This window comes from Ovis aries, chromosome 5 (genome assembly GCF_016772045.2).
Source record: "Ovis aries strain OAR_USU_Benz2616 breed Rambouillet chromosome 5, ARS-UI_Ramb_v3.0, whole genome shotgun sequence".
Classification (NCBI taxonomy): Eukaryota; Metazoa; Chordata; class Mammalia; order Artiodactyla; family Bovidae; genus Ovis; species Ovis aries.
The window spans coordinates 63,537,845-63,556,507 of record NC_056058.1 but is presented as its reverse complement, the minus strand read 5'-3'; the positions used below and the strand labels follow the sequence as shown (position 1 = coordinate 63,556,507).

General features: G+C 50.6%; 1 protein-coding gene and 1 long non-coding RNA gene across 4 annotated transcripts; both read left to right on the top strand.

Annotated features, from left to right (window-relative positions):
• Nucleotides 1-4,201: 4,201 nt before the first annotated feature.
• Nucleotides 4,202-7,412, top strand: LOC132659895 (uncharacterized). Its single transcript, XR_009600907.1, has 4 exons — nt 4,202-4,485; nt 5,345-5,461; nt 5,827-5,886; nt 6,304-7,412. It is a non-coding gene; the product is annotated as an uncharacterized LOC132659895 (long non-coding RNA).
• Nucleotides 7,413-13,172: 5,760 nt separating this feature from the next.
• On the top strand, nt 13,173-16,482 carry HAND1 (heart and neural crest derivatives expressed 1). 3 transcript variants are annotated; one of them, NM_001009785.1, is given in 4 exon segments: nt 13,190-13,952; nt 15,500-15,545; nt 15,548-15,552; nt 15,554-15,573. In NM_001009785.1, coding segments are annotated over 3 exon segments (606 nt in total). In that variant the 5' UTR covers nt 13,190-13,397; the 3' UTR covers nt 15,554-15,573.
• The last annotated feature ends 2,181 nt before the right edge of the window (nt 16,483-18,663 follow it).

Genomic DNA, 18,663 nt, shown 5'->3' with positions numbered 1-18,663 from the left:
TTCTTATTAACTATCTCTTGTCATAGGAGTTATATTTTAAGTCCTAAATTTAGTTTGGAATATGAATTATTTTTTAATTATAAAATACAATAAACAGTACATTTGTGAAATTGAGGAAAAGCAAAGATACCATCCATAATTCCCAACGATTCTACCAACAATCATAATTTTAGGGTGTCTTCTTTCATGTGCCTGTTTTATGGTTCTGATATTTAGTTGACACCTGAGTACATCTTTCTCTTTTATAAAACCCAGTGAAATCACTTACTTTCATTTAGATGTCAGTTCATGCTATTCATTTTGTCTTTAAAATAAAGCCTTTCTTATTTTGAAAAAAATCCTAGTATGTTTAATCTTTAAATTTGTTTTATATTTTATTATTTTTTGGCCACACTGTGTGGCATGTGGGATCTCAGTTCCCCAACCAGGGATCGAGCCTGAGCCTCCAGTAGTGGAAGTGCAGAGTTTTAACCCCTGGACCACCAGGGAAGTCCCCCAGTATGTTTAATTTTATAGTCTCCTTTTTACTCACCATTAAACCATATTCACCTTTTCCTTTAAAATGCATTCTAGAAGTATAAATGGGAGTAGGTACAAAGTATGACTTCTGGAACCAGGGATTGGATGCAAACCTCAAATCATTCCAAGGAACTTGGCTGAGGTCTGACTCTGTGCAATGCTAGACCTGGCGATGGACACACAGCTTAGGACCTGCAGGCTTGGGTGATCCTTGGGGGTGATCTAGGGCCTGGGATCACATAAGGAGGATCACAGAGCTGAGATCAGGAAACGTGGCATTCCTTATGAAGGAGGCAGCAACGGACTTAACTAAGATGGAGAAACTATTTTAGTTCCATTTTGCTAACTTGGGTGAGACTTTCTTTTAGTAATTCCATGTGCCAGCTCTCCTCCTATAAGATTGTTCCTTCAACCACACCTTCCTAAGCACCTACCGTGTGATGGGGCTGTATTGTAAGATTAACTTCTGGGTAATCATGTAGGTAGAGACATCTCCTCAGAATTGTCTGTATTAAGTAAGTTACCATTCATTCATCCAACAAATATTTCCTGAGTAACTTCTATGTGTAGGTACTGTACTAAGTACTGGGGATACAGTGCTGAGTGGAGCAGATTTGACACCTTTCCTCACAGGTGATAACCTCATTATGATGAATCATCTCTTTAGATGCAACCTGTGGCCCACCTGATGCTACCATTAAAACTGATGCACATGGACTCTGTGTAGCAGGAAGGTTTCTTAGTATACAGTGTTTGGGGGTGAGAGAGTGACAGAGTTGCATTGTTTGGGTGGCGGGTTATATTCTTTTTTTCATGAGAGTACATTACTGTTAAGATACTGTTGGAGAACATTTTTCCAAAGAGGAAATGCAGGTGACCCACAGGCATATGAAAAGATGCTCAAAATCACTAATCATCAGGAAAGTGAAAATCAAACCACAACGAGCCATCATCTCACACCAGTCAGAATGCCTCTTATCAAAAAGAACACAAATAACAAATGTTGCAGAGGATGTGAAGAAAAGGGAACCCTTGGACACTGTTGGTAGGAATATAAATTGGTACAGTCACTGTTGAAAACATGGTAGAGATTTCTCAAAATGCTAAAAATAGAGCTACTATAAGACCCAAAAATTCCACTCCTGTGTATATATCAAAAAACCAAAAACACTAACTCAAAAAGATACATGCACCCCGATGTTCACAGCAGCACTGAATATCATTGTCAAGACACAGAAGCAACCTAAGTGCCCACCAGATGAACAGATAAAGAAGATGTGGTTATATCTGTTCAATCATAAAAATGAATGAATTTTTGCCATTTACATACAGCAACGTGGATGGACTTGGAGGGCATTATACTAAGTGAAGTAACTCAGACAGAAAAGATAGATACCGGGAGTAGGGGTGTGAGAGAGGTTCAACAGAGAGGAGATATATATATATATATATACATATGGCTGATTCATGTTGTTGTATGGCAGAAACAATGCAACATTGTAAAGCAATTAGCCTCCAATTAAGAAGAAATTTTTTTAAAAGATAAATACTGTTTGATATAATTTATATGTGGAATCTAAAAAATACAACAAAGTAGGGAATACAACAAAAAAAAGCAGACTCACAGACATAGAAAGAAAAAACTAGTGGTTACGGAGGGAATGGGCAGTCTAAGGGGTGGGGGAGTAGGAAGTACAAATTATTGGATTTACAGTGGCCTTAAGGATAGATCGTACCACATGGAGAATACAGCCAATATTTTATAATAACTATAAATGGAAAGTAACTTTTTAAAAGTATATAAATTTTTTTAAAGTTTAAAATACTGTTGGAGAAATAAAAGTATTTTTAGCATTTTAACTATACCCTTGTGTGTGTGCTAAGTCGCTTCAGTCATGTCCAATTCTTTGCCATCCTATGGACTGTAGCCTGCCAGGCTCCTCTGGCCATGGGGATTCTCCAGGCAAGGATACTGGAGTGGGTTGCCATCCCCTCCTCTTCCTGACTCAGGGATTGAACCTGTATCTCTTGTGGCTCCTGCATTGCAAGCAGATTCTTTACTGCTGAGCCACTGGGGAAGTCCCCAGATATACTCATACCTTTACCTACCCTCAAACACACACATCATTGTAGTGGTTAAATGCAAGAACTCTGGAGTCAAGGAGACCCGGGTTTGAATTCGACTTCTCCAGTGTCCTAGCTGAGTGGCCTTTGGGCATTAACTCCACATCTATAAAATGGAGTTAAGAGTGTTGTTCAGAGGATTCAATGAGAGTCTATGTAGAGTGCATGGCATACAACAGAAGGTTAATGCGATTGCCGTTACCATTAGCACAGTATGACAGAAGGAGTGGGGGCTGACTCATGGTTTCAGGAAAGAATCGCTCATTTGTTTTTCATTTTGGCCACATTGTGTTGCACACAAAATCTTAGTTCTCCAGTCAGGGATTGAGCCCATACCCCCTGCATTGGAGGCACAGAGTCTTAACCACTGTGGACTGCCAGGTAAGTCCCCAAAATTCACATTTGTGAACAGCAGACACCCCACTATCTTCTTTCTTAGGCTGTGCCATTTTTCTGGAGTCTTCAAAAATCTACTCCGACTGTTCTGTTTGGTACAAGGTGGGGACCTCCCCACTCAGTTCCAGTCCTTGGTCATAGCTGGGCTGCCTCAAGCAAGGACAACCCTAAACTAACATCAGATAGAGCAAGCAGAAAGCTGTCAGATCAAGTGACAAGACATGGAGAACAAACACACACCTGTTTAAATGTCAAGAGTCCGGTGACAAATGTATCTGGGTTTATGCAATTACATTTTTTTCCTAGAGCAGAGAGTGAAAAATAGAACGTCAGGGTTGAAAGTAACTTTAGAGATCATTGAATCCTACAGTTTTGTTTAACCAATTATTTCTTTTGGTGAATAATTTTTGGAGGTCCTACTGTCTGCCAGGTGTGTGCTGGGTGCTAAGGGTTAGAACAGGTGAACACAAGGACCTTGTCTCCTTTGGGAATCTATAGGATTCTGTGGAGAAAGCTTATAGCCCAGGGAGCTTAAATAACCTGTTAGGATCAAGGAAAACTTGATTTTTCTTCCTATATTTTTCTATATCTTCTAAATTTTCCACAAGGACATTGTCATATTTAACTGTGTATGTATATTAACTTTGCTAGTCACACAGTGACCAAGACAAAGAATTGTTGTCATTAAATAGGTTATTCCTGAGTCTCTACCTGAGGGATGTAAGTCTAAAATATTCCTGGCTCCTGAATCAGAATTTACTAAAGGACTTTCTTGAAATGCAGATCCCATCCCATGTCCACTCCTCCTCTTCCCTGCGTTAGAAACCTGCTCAACAAGGAGACTGAGATACCTACTAAACTTCGAGAATGAACGCATGAGATTCAAGAAAAAAACAGCAATGATTTTTCTAAAACAAACAAACAAAAAAACACCAAAAACCCCTGGCTACAGAAGTTGAAATTAATGAACTAAGTTCATGAAAACAGACACCTTTATCTTTTACTGGAATAAAGTCAACTCCTCCTGTTAAGTTTTCCCTCTGGTGCCTCAGCTAATCGCATCCATTACGTGTTCTTAACAGGTGCCGTGGATCAGTGTGCCCATGAGAGAGGGGAGTGCCACGTGGGGAGGGTATGAGGGAGGGGGCGGCCTGCATCTCACAAAAGGGAACTCAAAACAAGTGGGTGCTTCCTCGAGCAAGCAGCGCAGCTCTCCTTTCTGTGTGTTTCTCTCCTCTGGAACGCTATTCCCCTCTCCCGCTGCCCTGCTTGCCCCGAGCAGCCTGACAAGTTTTCAGGGTTCTACAAATCATAGCTCTGTCCCAGCTCTTGAGCAGGCGTCCTTTACACTACCCAGCCTTACAGTCCTCAGCATTTACAACCTCTCTCTTTTCCAGGTTATCATCATCTGTCAGATCTGAACTTAAACAACAAGAAACATGTCAGGTGAGTGCCTGGGAGAGACACTTGGCTGTTTACAAGAAATATTCCATTACAATCTGACGCAAAATGTTAGGATGCCTCTGCGCCCAGGTTCCCCTTCTCTGAGGGAAAACTGATTAGCATGTGGTTCCAACTGATGTTTATCCTCTCTGGCTCCGTGGAGAATGCCATTGGAAAATCCTGGCTCAGTTGATGCCTGGTCGCCTGGTATATTCACATTCATCCAATTAGGATACCCAGTTTAAGACATAATGGGTTTTGGCAAGCTCCATAGACTGATCAGGTTTTGCACACATACACAGAAAGATTTGATTTCCTCTGCGGAATTTATGGCAGGGGAAAAGAGGTAATTGAATTAATTTCTGCTCTGGTTTCTAGGCTTTCCTCTCTGTTCTCTCTTTCTCCTGCCACCTTTGTTGTTGTTTTAAAAAATAGACTTTGGCAGGGTTGGGGGCTTGCTTACACAGATGAAAATGAATTTAAAACCCAGCAGCAGTTGGTTTGAGTTTGGGAGCTGGGTTTCACTGTGACTTTTTTGTTATTCTGTGCTCTATGCTTTGGATGGTTTGGGTAAGCTGATGAGGACGATCTTGTGTCCTTCGGGGTGTGTGTGTGTGTGGGTAGTTGTGTGTGTGTGAGGGGACAGGAGTGTCCATGTGGCTAGAGAGAGATGTTCATACCAAGAAAAGGCAGTCAAAGCCAGACTTTCTGGAACGAAACCTGCTCTGATATTTGATAATGGGATAAAACCAAAGCATCCTTCCCCTTTCACCAGTCACCACACATGCCTCTTGCCTTTCTTTTCTGATTTTTTTTTTCCCCTATCATTCACTTATCTCTCATCTCCCTGCTCCACTCCAAGGCTCTGCTGCAGCAAGGGGGAACACTAGGGCAGAAAGAGGCTGAAACTGAGGACCAGGCTGGTAAGAAGATTGACGGTGACAGTGAAAATGATCAAGACCCTCTGCCAAGTTTGCAGGTTCCTATTCCACTCTCTCCTGATTTCCAAGGCAAGGCCCGATGATTCGTCCCTGACTTTTAAAGGAAGGACTTCTCTCCATAAACTAAAGAGACAAAGACCCCTGAGAGATTTAGAAACTCAATGGAGAAAGAAAGAAAGAAAAACTGCTAAGCACTTAAATTCTCTCCCAAAGGACTGGAGAGCCTGCCAATTCCCCAGCAACGCCAGTGCTAAGCATTTTCCCAGCATCAGCATTAAATCCCTTTTTTTGTTTTTCTCTTGTAAAGTGTGTTTACAATTGACCATTATGGGAAAGATGACAGATGTAGTCTGGCCCGGTTTAAAATAATAAGATTAATAATGATACCGTTTATTGCCCACAGGCTCGGTTTCTGAGTGCCTATACGCAGAAAGAAGAGTTGAGGAGCCCGGAATGTTCGCCAGTAAGTGTAGCCAGCCGCTGATCTCTTCCTCCCAACCCAGTGCGGAAAGGCTTAGCACAGATTTTTCCAAGATTAATACCTCGTACTCCAAGCAGCTCTGAGTCCATCTCTGGCTCCAGTGCTGTCCGGGGCGGAGGAGAATGTGCAGATCCCAACACCCGTTAGAGCAAGGCCATTTTAGACTGGAAGGAAGCAGACCTGAGGAAGGAGGGCTGCCCCCCCTCCACTCCAGCCCCCACCCCCGTGTCAAGGGAACCTGGCGGAAGAGGAGCCCTCTGTCCCCTCACCACTTCGAACCCATGTTACCTCACACCAGTTCTTAATCTCCCAAAACAGATTAGGTTAATCCAAATGGGTTTTCTCTGCCTAATAAAGGTATTGTATTTCTTCCAACCAACGTTTCTGCGTATACATCAGTGCCAGAGGACTGGCTTGCTGCAAGGCAGGTGGCCGCGGCAGAACCATTTGGGATGTCACCTCGGATTCTGGGATTCCCGCACTACTTTGCGGCTCTTCCTGCGCTTAACTGCATCGTTCCAGAGAGCTCCTTTGACGAGCGCAAAAGGCATAAGTTTTGAGTAGCTAAACTCCTCTCCCCGAGACAGCAGCGCTTAGACAGACAAGCTGGGAGCGGAGAGCTTGCCTTGCTCCCCGTGGGTACGCTGCCAAAGTGGCGCTTGATCGTTAGTGGGAAAAAAAAAAAAAAAAAAAAAAGACGGAGTGATATGGCTCAGCCCGGCGTTTGCAGGAGGAAGCAGACGATTGCTGGTGAAGGCCCCATGCGTCAAGCTCCGCCTGGACTACGCGGCTCCCCACCTCTGGCGGCCGCGGCTCCTGTGTCCCAGGACATGCTCGCAGTTCCAGCCTCTAATCCTAGTCCTCAGCTGGCGGAGGCTGGTTGAAGGATCGCGCAACTAGGCGGAGTGTGTTGACTCCATCCTCCAGGGGAATTCAGATTGGACTGAAAGGAAAAAATTTCCCTGACCTGGGCAGCAGCAGTCTGTCGATGAAACTGACCTTCATGACACTGACCAGAGATAAACCTCTTGGCATGAGACAGCCTGGCACACCACTGATCATTCTGTTGGGGACCAGGGACAAGCAGCCCAGCACCACGAAACTTACCAGCGTGTACTTAAAGAGAAAACCCGAGATGCCTAAAACAGACCGGTGCACAACAGAACACTGTTCACTGTTAACCGACCACCTGAAACCGTTCGCAGAGAGGCTACCCTGAAATTAACCTGACTGGGTGAAAGGAACCAGAATGAAATCCACCTGCCTGTTAACACAGCCACTTAGCCACAGCAAGAGACTGGAGCAGAGGCTGAAGAGTGCGGCGGGGTGGAGCCGGGAGGGGGCTAGTCTCTGGGTGCTCCTGAGAACCTGACTGGTGCCGCTGCGGGGATTGGGGGAGGGGGTTGTCCAGTGCTTTTTAATTTACGACCGCCGCGCCCCAAGCCATCCCATAAATTTGGGGGCCGTTTTCACCAAAGCTGTGAGTTACGATTTTTCAAATAAATACATTTTCCAATCAGACGGGGTTCTGTTTAGGTTGAACGCGTCCTGAAGCAGACATCTCTCTGCGCGGAACATACACAGAGGAGGAAGCGGGGCCCGGGCGCAGCTCAGACGACATAAAAACTTGTGTAAACACGTTGTCATTTACGGGCTTCGGAAGAGAAAGGGAATGGGAGAGGAAAATGTTTAATTCTCCCTTGAATCCTGGGGTTCCAGACCCGAGGGAAAACGTGGAAAATTTAATATTCTTTTTCCATAAGCTTGATTTGTGTTGGGCATTGGACAATGGGCAGCATCAGGTTTACCTTAAATAGATTCCGTAATTTTGAGGCTGTTACAAACCTAAGAATGGACAGGGTTTCATTCCCCCACCCCCCCACCCCGCATGCACACACACACACCGCACAATCTTAGTTTTTCTTTAGGAAAGAGTGTGGGGGAGATAAACCAGAAGAGATTATTTTAGCAGCAAGGTCTCCGATTTCTAGCTGTGCCTCCCCATCCTCCAGGTCTGTTGTGCCACCTGTAAAACAAGGGGGACAGGACTAGGAATTAGAGCTCCCCTCCAACCCCGCCACAGTACAGCATTCGCACATAATTTTGGGCACAGTTGCAGGAAGCTCAGGGGTTCTCGAAGCTAAACGATAGACAGTGGAATGTCAGCTGGTGGCTTGGACCCTCTCTGGCCAGTTCACACCTCATCCCAGGAAAGGGGGACAGAAGAGGAGACAGAGGCTGCCGTGGAACCCAGGTCTCCCCTAGGTGTCTAGGCTTCAGCTGCAAGTTTCTGCCACCCATCGGCTGTGTGTCCTTAGGGAAGACGCTTCCCTTCTGTTGACAGGTTTCTCGGCAGGTTTTAACGCGAAATCTCAGTAGTCTTGCTAAGCTCACACACTGGCGAAGGCAAGAAGCTCACCCCAGGATCATCTCGGGGATATAGACCCACCTTTCTGTCTCTTCCCGGTGCCGATTGTTCCCCAACCCCCCACACCCACCCCACCCCAGGGTTAGCCCTGGGGAGCAGGTTGGGCCAGAGTGGAAAGTCCTAGATGTTCTAGATGCGGCAGAGAAATGTTTAAGGGATTTGCGCACTCAAGCTGCGGGGTAAATGGCCCGCGGACTGATTTATGGTGCGTTACTGCGCGACGCGATTCCCCAAGACAGCGAGAATATTTTACACCGCGCTAATATAAACAGGCGGCCGGCCGGGTCCTTTTTATGGAGTTCCTGTAATTACCCAGGCCCTGACAGGTCCTTGATTTACGGCCCTATTTAGATAAGGGGTCCGGTGCGGGGATTGCTGGTGGCGTCAAGGTCACGGAACGCAGCCGGAGACGGTTTTGCGGTAGGCGCCGCGGCGCGGGCTCTTCCAGGCCTGCCAGTCCCGGGGGCGGGAGCGAGGGGAGGAGTAGGGCAAGCCTGAGAAGGACACCCAGGCGTCTGAGGCTTGAGTACAGCCGGTCCACTGCACGATGAGAGAACTGAGTCCTGGAGGAGGCGGGAACTACACCGCCAAACGCTTCAGCAAATGAAATGCGGGTGGGTGAGATCCGGAATTGGAATTCAGGACTCTGGCAACATTATCCCCCACCTGGCGATGTTCGGTGTCCCCCATCTCTAGCCTCCCTCCTGACAGTAGAGTTCTGGAGGGTCGGTGGGGAAAGACGGGGACTCGATGCGGTCAGAAACGGGAGCCGTCAGCTCAGAACAGAGCCTTGCGAGGGGGTGGTGGATGCCCTCCCTCACCCGGGCTATGTGGTGACGCGGTAACTTACTTTCTCTGTGGAATTAATATTGTATTCCTAAAAACAGAGCCACCATTTATCCAGGTTTACTATCAGGTGCTAGGCGCTTCACCTATATAATTTCGCTTAATCTTACACCAGCCCTCTGCGGCGGGTATAACCGCACCCCAGTTTACAGAGGATGCGAAGTTTCACACCGGGACGGGATGAATGCCCATGCGGAGTTTCAGTCTGGGTGGGCGGGCACGATTCTCCAGCGAGACTCGCTTAAACGCTCCCTTAATACACATTTTTAACCTCTGTGTGCTTAAGATCCCATAAAATGGAATGAGGGTTCTCGCACGGCCTCACTAGCATAATTGGAGAAAGAAGTGAGCGTTTAAAAATGCTGGAAGTGCCAGACCTCCTGAAGACGCTACCGGAGCGTGCACCGCAGGATGCGGAAGGGAGGTGAGGTGAGGGGATATGAGACTGGCGGACAGACGTCCCACCCGACCCGAGTCCCTGACTCCCGCTCCTTTGGTCTGTGGTTGTGGGGGGTGGGGGATGGGGGGGGGGGGGGGGGGTGGGATAGAGTCCTTTCGTTAGCGGAGCCCCCAAACCAAGAGCTAGGTCCGAGAGCCCCCAGATAGGAATTAGAGCCGCCGGGGTCCGGGAAACAGCCCAGAACTGGGAATTTCCCGCTTCCAGACTATCAGCCCTATCCCCCTTTTCTGAAAATGAGGAAACAGGCTCAGAGAGGGAAAGGAACACAGTGAGGCGCTAGGTAAAACCAGAACTCCAGGCTCATCTCTTGCGTCTCAGTTTAGAAAAATGTCAGCTAAACTCCTGAGTCCCAGACCTCGCGGACCATGGAGCCTGGGATGGGGAGACAGAATACCTTTACCCCGTCCCCACTGTTGATCCACACGCACCTAAGCCAGGCTGGACTTTAAAGCCCATTGGGGTCTCCCAGAAGGTGGGTCTGAACCTAGGGGCCACGGGCCATCTCCCTGACATCCATTCTGCTGGGTGCTGCCCAGTCTGAGCCCCAGTGGTCCCTGAGGGCTGTGGTCCTGGATCCGGAGCCGCTCTGCTTGGAGAACTACTTCGACCTCTTGACTCTGGGCGGAGAGCAGCGCTTTCTAGGGCCCAGGTGACTACACATACCCTGCTCTTTAACAACCCAGAGGGGACTGCCAGGGAATCATGAAACTGGGATTCATCATTTAGTACTGATAATGCATTCCCTACCACACTAACCAGGCTGGATATATTTGGAGAGTATTCAAGTCACCCTGAGTGACCTATGTAACCTTGGAAAATGCTCAGGACACATGAGGGTGGGTGCTGGAGCGGGGAGTGTGTGGGTCACTGTGTGTACCTACCTATCACGGGGGTGGGGGGTGGGGGGGGGCTGTGATAATGTGCATACTGTTGTTCAACTTCACCTCCAGAGCTTGTGACTGTGGCTATGTGGGTGTGACAGAATGGATGTCAGCTGGTCTCAGTGTTTGGAATTTGTGTGCCTGTGCGTAATGGATGAACATGTGAAAACTTTTTCTGAGCACCTGTGCATATATAGCAGTAATTGTGACTGTGTACCTGTGTGTGTTTGTGAGAACTGAGAATGCATGAAGTGTGTGATGGGGTTTTCAGAAGTTTGTGTTATAAATACTGTGTACAGTAAGAAATACAGAAAGAAACGGATACAAACTGGTTGGGCCTGTGCACAACTGTGACAGTAAGAGTATATGTCAAGCCCTTCAGCTGTGCTATTTGTGTGGAGCTGATGTGTCTGCTGTAATGGTGTCTGTAAGTGTGCCTGCATAGAGGGCTGGGAGTGGCCCAGAGCTGTCACACATCTGAGGCTAGATGCACACCCCATGGGTGACGAAGAGATAGCCTGTAAAATCCTAGGAATGCACGAAAATTTAAATGCTGTTGTGTGTCGCATGGGTGTAAATAGGTTACCGAGATAATATGCATGTTTTGTGGCGTCTGCATGAATGCCTAGACCTTGGTGTATGCTGGTGATTTTTTGTGAGGCTGCGTGCGTCTGTATGTACGTGTGTAACGGTGGTCCTGAGAGATCGTGCCGGACTAGGACCAAGGCTGGGTGTGTGTCGACTGAGGTCCTTCACAGAGTCGTTACTGTCTCTGCCCCCACACCCGCACTCCCGAGCGCCTTCAGGCCACGGAGGCGCGGGACTCTGTGGAGCCGCGGTTCAGCTGGGCGCGGGGGTGCTCCCTCCGTGCGAGCCTCCGGCTCCGCGCTCGGCCCAACCCCGGCGCTGCTGGCGCCAGGCGCCCAGGAGAGCGGCGGGTTTCCAGCCGCCTCAGGCAGGAAACAAGGACCTCCCTCCCCCATGCCCCTCCAGGGCCCGCAGCCCCGCCAAGCTCCCACAAGTGGAACCGGCTCTGGACAAAGCATTTGTCCGCTTCTCTCCCTGCACTGTCCCCATTCCGACTGTACAGAAGAAAAATACAGTGTATCCACTGGCTACCCGAGCCCAAGGAAAATCGTTCATTTCCGGGCCTCACTTTTCCCATCTGTGCAATGAGCTAGTTGACCTTTCTCCCTCTACCTTTGGGTTGCTAATTGTGCAATGCACATAGCAACATAGCAGGGGTCAAAACAAATATTTACTGTACACGTAAATACTTGTTGAAAAAATGGATGAAGAAGTAAATCTGACATCTGAAAAGAGCACACATGTATTTCTCTTCTCTCGCCCTCCCCTCCACATTGTTTTTGAGAGAAGGGTACACTTCCTCTACCCCACCTAGGGAAGGAGCTTGGCTGGGAAAGGCTGGTGAGGCTGAAGGCACCCAGGGTATGAGGACATCAGCTGGGAAGCTCCCCATCAGGGAGGTAAGACAGAGAGCTTCAGCTGCAAGCGCCGCCACCCTTAAATTCCCAAGTCCAGGTTGCAGCCCAGAGAAAGGCCCCTGGGGACAGAATCCGACGAGCGGAAGAGCCCTAGTCAGGAGGTAAAATCACTAAGGTGTGGCCAGAGCCGTGTCTCTACGCCAGTGGGTAGTAAGTTTCTCCCACGGCGTGAGCCCCGCGGAGAGTGTGGAGGTGGTTATCTCCTCGGTGTACATTCACCGCCAAACGCTGATTTCTCGCAGTGTGAGCTCTGGCGCCGAGAATCGAACCCCAAAGCTGCGGTGGCCTGCATGCAGTGGCCCAACGTAGCTGAGCTCTGGGCCCTCCGTTCGAGTTCTGCGGAGAGGAGGCTGCTCCTTGGTCAGCCGGGCGGTCTTTGGACCAGATCAGGAGCCCCGACGCCAGAACAGTGATCTCAAGCTCTGGAGCCCGGAACAAACTAGTAAATGCCTGTGGGCTCGGAGCCCTCCTCTCCCTACTCGCCACCCATCTGCTTCCACCTCCTGTCCCCGACCTCTACTCGGGTGGGTGGCCGCCTGCGCTGTAGATACAAGACTTGACCAAAGTTGGCGGCTGTTCTGCCAGCTGCAGGGCCTGCTGCAGTGTGGCGGGATGGGCGGCGACTAAGGACTGGGGCGGCTTAGGGGAGAACCTTAGGGGGCTATCTGCTCCAGCATCCCGATCTCATTTTCTGGCTCTGAGGGCAAGTAGAGCAGATGGAGCTCAGGATTGGGAACCTCTGGAATTCTTATTTTGGATTCTGGAAGGTCTAGAAATGAGAACCTTTCTTTTTTTCGGCGCCTCAGTTTCCCTATCTGTAAAATCTAGGTAAAGGCCTTTTTGCTCCGTGATTCCTTTCCTTGGGCACAAGGGGAGGGGGTGGCAGACGGCGACCTGGGCATTGACAGGCCTGTGCCTCAATCACGAAGCCTCAACTCGGGAACTGGGGACGGGGGAGGGGGGAGAAAGGGGGAGGGGCGGAGACGGGGCGCCTCCCTGTCCCCGCACGCGGCTAGAGTCGAGTGGCAGAGCCTAAAACCAGGGACGGCCATCCCCCTTTCCCCCTCCCTGCCCCCTGCCATTGGCTCCGGGGAGAGGTTGACATCAAAGCCCCAGCCTTATATAAGCCAGACTCTGAAGGGGAGGCTGCAGAAGGGTTAAACTGGTCTCTCTGCATCCTCGTCCTCGCCTGCGACCGAAGCAGGCAAGCAGACGGCCGGCTGCGCGTGTCATCCTCAACCTTGCCCCAGAATCTCTCAGAGCCGGTACCTACCAGAGCGCCGCCCCAGAGCCCACGGGTGGCCCCGGCAGTCTCTGGGGCGCATGGGGCGGCGCTAATCAGGCTGGCGGCGCAGGCCAGGGGCCGCTCCAACATGAACCTCGTGGGCAGCTACGCACATCATCACCACCATCATCACCACCATCACCATCCGCACCCCGCGCACCCCATGCTTCACGAGCCCTTCCTCTTCGGCCCTGCCTCGCGCTGTCACCAGGAGCGGCCCTACTTCCAGAGCTGGCTGCTGAGCCCCGCTGACGCCGCCCCGGACTTCCCCGCCGGCGGGCCACCTCCCGCAGCCGCGGCAGCCGCCGCCTCCTATGGTCCAGACGCCAGGCCCGGCCAGAGCCCCGGGCGGCTGGAGGCGCTCGGCGGCCGCCTGGGCCGGCGGAAAGGCTCAGGACCCAAGAAGGAGCGGAGACGCACAGAGAGCATTAACAGCGCTTTCGCGGAGCTGCGCGAGTGCATCCCCAACGTGCCGGCGGATACCAAGCTCTCCAAGATCAAGACTCTGCGCCTGGCCACCAGCTACATCGCCTACCTGATGGACGTGTTGGCCAAGGACGCACAGGCTGGCGACCCCGAGGCCTTCAAGGCCGAACTGAAGAAGGCGGATGGCGGCCGCGAGAGCAAGCGGAAAAGAGAGCTGGTAAGTCCTGGGGGCCTGCGTGCTCTAGCCAAGGGCGCGGGCGTGGTGAGCACCCGCAGGCCGAATACGCAGTGCAAGGAGTCTGCCTTGCCTTGCGTGAGATTTTGAGAGGCTGTGGGGAGTTCTGAGACGGTCGAACTGTGGGATTGTTTGCGTGGAGGGAGGCAGATTCATGTTTAAATTCATTTGTAATGCGGATAGTGTTTGTAAGACTGTGAATTTAGACGGAACCTCGTCCTTTTCGGACAGGATCATAGGGTCCCTTGTAAGAATCCGTTGGAAGCTTCAGACCCCGAGAAAATGCACACACCATATATTTCACTTACATTTTCGAGGGGTCCTGATTCATCCTTGGGTTCTCCTGGAAGCCAGGTTAAGAATGCTGTAGGAGTTTGTTACTTGTATTTGCCTGAATGTAAATTTATGCATATGGGCTCAGCTGTTGTTTTCAAAAGATCTTTGCTGGAGAGGCTGGTCTGTTTTCATCATTGTACATAGGGAAACTGAGGCCCAGAGCTGGACAGGATGTGGAGGCCACCTACCCAGGGAATTGTTTACTTCGGTAGAATAAGTTTATTCTCTGTCCAGAGGACGTTTCTCTGCTCCCCACTCCCCACCACTGGTTCCTCAGTCACCTTGATCACTTCTTTTGGCTTTGGAGATCCCAGTCCCTACTAGGCCTTTCTGGATTCTCTCCAGTGACAATTTCTGGAGGTCGGTTTCAGTGGCCCAGGGCTCTGGGGCCTCTGAAGACTGATTCCCAGCCTGGGGAGCCCAACTAGTTTCTCTAGATTGTTTCACTGGGGACCACCGCGTGTTAGAGTTGACTAGAGAGCCCCCCTGGGTTTTCTCTGACCTGCAGGAGCTGTGCTAATCTAGGGAAGTCACCTCGGGAGACTGGGAAAGACTGTGGTCAGCGAATCTCTAAACCACTGCCTTGGGCTGGAAGAGATGCAGGCCCGGGGATCGGGATGCCTGGTTGGAAGTAGTTATTGGGCGTATCCCCACCCCCTGCATATTGCTGCCTTCTTCAAGTAGCCGGGAAAAGGGGATGCTTAGGCCAGACCGACTTCCTCCCTCATTCGAGGAGACTTCTGGGCTCCCAGAGCCGGTTGGAGGGACCCAGCCCGGTATCCATGCTCAGGCGCTAAAGGAGAAAAGCTGGTGGACGTGTCGCCGGTGCAGGTCCGCGAGCGAGGAAACTGTTGATTGCCACCCCTCCCATTGCAAACCCTGCAGTCCCCCTTCGCTGCCATAAAGCCAAACCTAGGAGCAACAGTTTCACCAGCCGCAGAAAATTCTCATTACCAACCCCCAAGAAGCTGCCCACCCCATCCAGGTCCCCCGGGAACTCGGAGCATAAAGGCAAATTTATGAGCCTGTTTGCCTATTTTGCAAACAAAAATTCTTCACTTATTTAAAGGCTCCCAGTTACTGCTTCCAACACCTTTCACCCCTCCCTATTTGTATTCTACACCTGGGTGAGCGGAGCAGAAGCATTTAAACCTGTCTCTCTCGCCCCCTTTCTTGTGTGTATCCTCTGGCAGCAGCAGCATGAAGGCTTTCCTCCTGCCCTGGGCCCAGGCGAGAAGAGGATTAAAGGGCGCACAGGCTGGCCGCAGCAAGTCTGGGCGCTGGAGTTAAACCAGTGAGCCGAGGCCTGCGCCGAGGATCCCGCCACAGCTGCCCGACGCAGAGCCGCAGGAGGAGAGAAGGCGGAGGCCAATGGCCGGCTCTGGATGCCAGGGTCTTGTAGGAGCATCCCGCCTAGCCTCCGCTGCGTGCTGGCAGGTCGCCGGCTGCAACTACACACTTCAATCGCACGTGCAATGTCATTTGAAATTGTTTTTAATACATGAAGAGAAAGAGAAATATATATATATATATATAAAACCATCCCCACCCCTACGGCAACCGAGAGGGCGGCTCTTGGCTGCACGATTCGAGAAGGAAGGACTGTGGGACCCAAGCACGCTAAAACGTAACCTTCCAACCCTTCTGGGGCGAAATCAGCACCCCTAACGCCTTCCCCATTACACTATCTGCCTTTCTCGCGCCCCTCTCGGCTTTGCGTCAAAACCCTCCGCGCGTCGGCGCGCGCTCTCCTCCCTAATGAAAATGCAATAAGAGGAATCAATAGTTTTCTGCCAGGGAAAGAGAACCAAACCAGGAAGATGAAAGGGCTGCCTTTGTTGTTTTTCCTCAAACAGTGATGTTTTTATTGTATTTTATTTTTTGTCACTGCACTTCCTACTTAGTTCAAGGAAAACGGCTCTTTCCTTCCGTCTTCCGTTCTTTCTTGTCTTTCCTTCCTTTCCCTTCCTTCCTTCCTTTGTAAATAAAAACTTTTCCCTATGTTGAAAAGTTTTTATGTATTTAAACTACCTACCATGCCTGCTCTGCTCAGGTGTTTGTTAATTCCCCCATCCCCACCCTTTTTCTACCTCAAATCTATAAGACCACTCACCGTCCCCTCCTTTTACCAAAGCAGTATCTATGCTCTTGACTAATAAAACATTTTTTGAAATCAGCAGAAGCCTGTGTGATATATTGGCAGCTATCCCTGGTCCGCTCCATCGTTTCTGCTAGTTGGAGAACCTCCTGTTCCTACATTTTTTTTTTTTTAATAAATGTCGAACCAAACTGCAAATTAAATCAAGGGTAGGGAGCAGATACAGAATTTACTCCTGGTATAAAAAGCAAAGTTCTCCTTAGAAGATGATGGGGAGACAGGATAGCTATAATGAACCTACCGAAGGGAAACCCGGGAATGAATTAGACCCAGAGATAGACAGGCTAGGATTTCTGTGGGCCAGCATTTGGGCCTGTCTGTGGATGGGTGTTGCACACCGGTGTCTGCCATTGGCGGCGGTTTGGGGCAATTGGGAAGGGGGCCTGTCACACAAACGGAAGGCTACACAAGGGCAGGATAGCTCGGAAGAGAGGAATGCCCTCCGGAATACGTTCACTTATGTGAAATTATGAACCTACAATAATAGTTTGTGCCTTGGTGCAAGAACTCACACGGAGCCCCGTGGCTGAGGTGGGGCCGACAAACGGCTGTGGAACACAGACCCAGCACACTGTAAGGACTCGACAAGACGGAGCAGCTATGATCTTAGACGGGAGGGAAGGAAGTTTGTGAGTGCTCACGGTCAAAGTGAGCCATTTCTCCCTAGCAACAAAACACTCAACAAGTATTTGCGCGAGTATATGGATTTGTGCGAAAGGACGGGGCGAGGGGCGTGGTGGCTAATTCGCACACCGGGTCCTTGGAGGAGAGAAGCGGTTTTTGAGCCTCCGCGTGTGTGTCCATGGCTACGCGTGAGGGTTAAAAGTGGCTGCATTTGTCAAGGCTCGGATGCGTGCTGGGATGAACTGCGGCAGGCAAATGCTGGCGTCTCTGCCCCTGAATAATAGTGTACGGACAATCAGTTTGGTTTGTGCCAACTGTGTGCGAGGCTCTATACTAAGCGCTTTTGTATCTCACGATCGCGGGAGGGAATGCGTACTTTGCAGTACGCGCAGGTCTCCGACGCGCTCTGCGAGCCAGGCGCCAGGACCCCCGTGCGCGGGTCTCTCGACGCTTTCCCGCTCCACATCCAGAGCTGGAGGCCGGAGCTTGGGGCCTAGAAAGGAGACTCGGGCAGCGCCGGGGCCAGGAGTGTCCCAGGCGCCTCGTACCCGCACCGGGGTGAATATGGGGCCCCATTAGTTTGAGCTGTAAACACCCGTGGCAGGGCTGAGCGGCCACGGGGGCCTTTCCGGACGCGAAGGAGTTAATAAAAGGTGTTTTATGGGCGCGAGGAAACGGCGGCAGAGGTGTGAGCTTCTCTTTACTCTGACTCGGCTACTTTTTTCTTTATTCCCTCTCGCCACCCGCCGCCAGATCAAACAGGCCTGCGATTTAACTAGGGCAACACCTCGCGGTAATGAGCTGTGCGGCCCTGGTACCCGGCCTGAGGCCCCAAGGCCCCTCGGGGAGGAGCAGGAAAGAAAAATCGAGCTTTCTTTTTTTCATTTTCTTTCCGAGAGCTAGGAAGCGCCTTAGAAATCCAGGCACGCACAGGGAAACTGGGACTCGGGGAGCAAGCCATTGGAGGTGCCCTGGCACGGAGGAGACCTTTTCTGGATTTGAACCCAGGACTCCAGTTGAGTTTACCCACCATCCACTCGCTATACACAGAGCACCCGCCCGCGACTATTTTTAGCACCATGAAGTATCCCAGGCACGGGAAGAATGCGCACCCGGTCCTGCTTTCTTGAAGCCCCGGCCAGTGAAAGGAGAGCGGGGTACTGAGGGGTACCGACCGCGGCAGCCTGCTCTGAAAACCCCATCCCGCCGGGCGCAAACCCTCTTGGAAAAGACAGCTGGGAACCTCACATTCGGTCCCAGCCACGTCTGGTCCTGATCTCAGACCTGGCACCCGGGAGCTGAGACACAGGGCCAGCCAGTGCCCACTGAGGGGGTCATTGGGATGTCCTCTCAGTTTCCCCAGGACTTAACACCATCGCCTAGAACGCTCGAGCCACATTTCCAGTCTTCACTCCCAGCTGTAAAAGCAGAGCCCCCTGGGCAGAGCAGAGTTGCTCCGGGTTTCAGGAACCAGTTTTCGCCGACAGCTGTAGACCTTCGTCACCAGGGGTCCAGACCTTCTTCCTGCACCGGGGTCTCAACTGTCTTCTCCGTCATTAGCTCCATCTCCATGGA

Coding starts and splice junctions, on each gene's coding strand:
- HAND1 (XM_027969191.2), top strand. CDS start 13,398: ATGAACCTCGTGGGCAGCTACGCACATCATCACCACCATCATCACCAC. Junction 13,953..15,499: donor GCAAGCGGAAAAGAGAGCTG/GTAAGTCCTGGG, acceptor ATCCTCTGGCAG/CAGCAGCATGAAGGCTTTCC.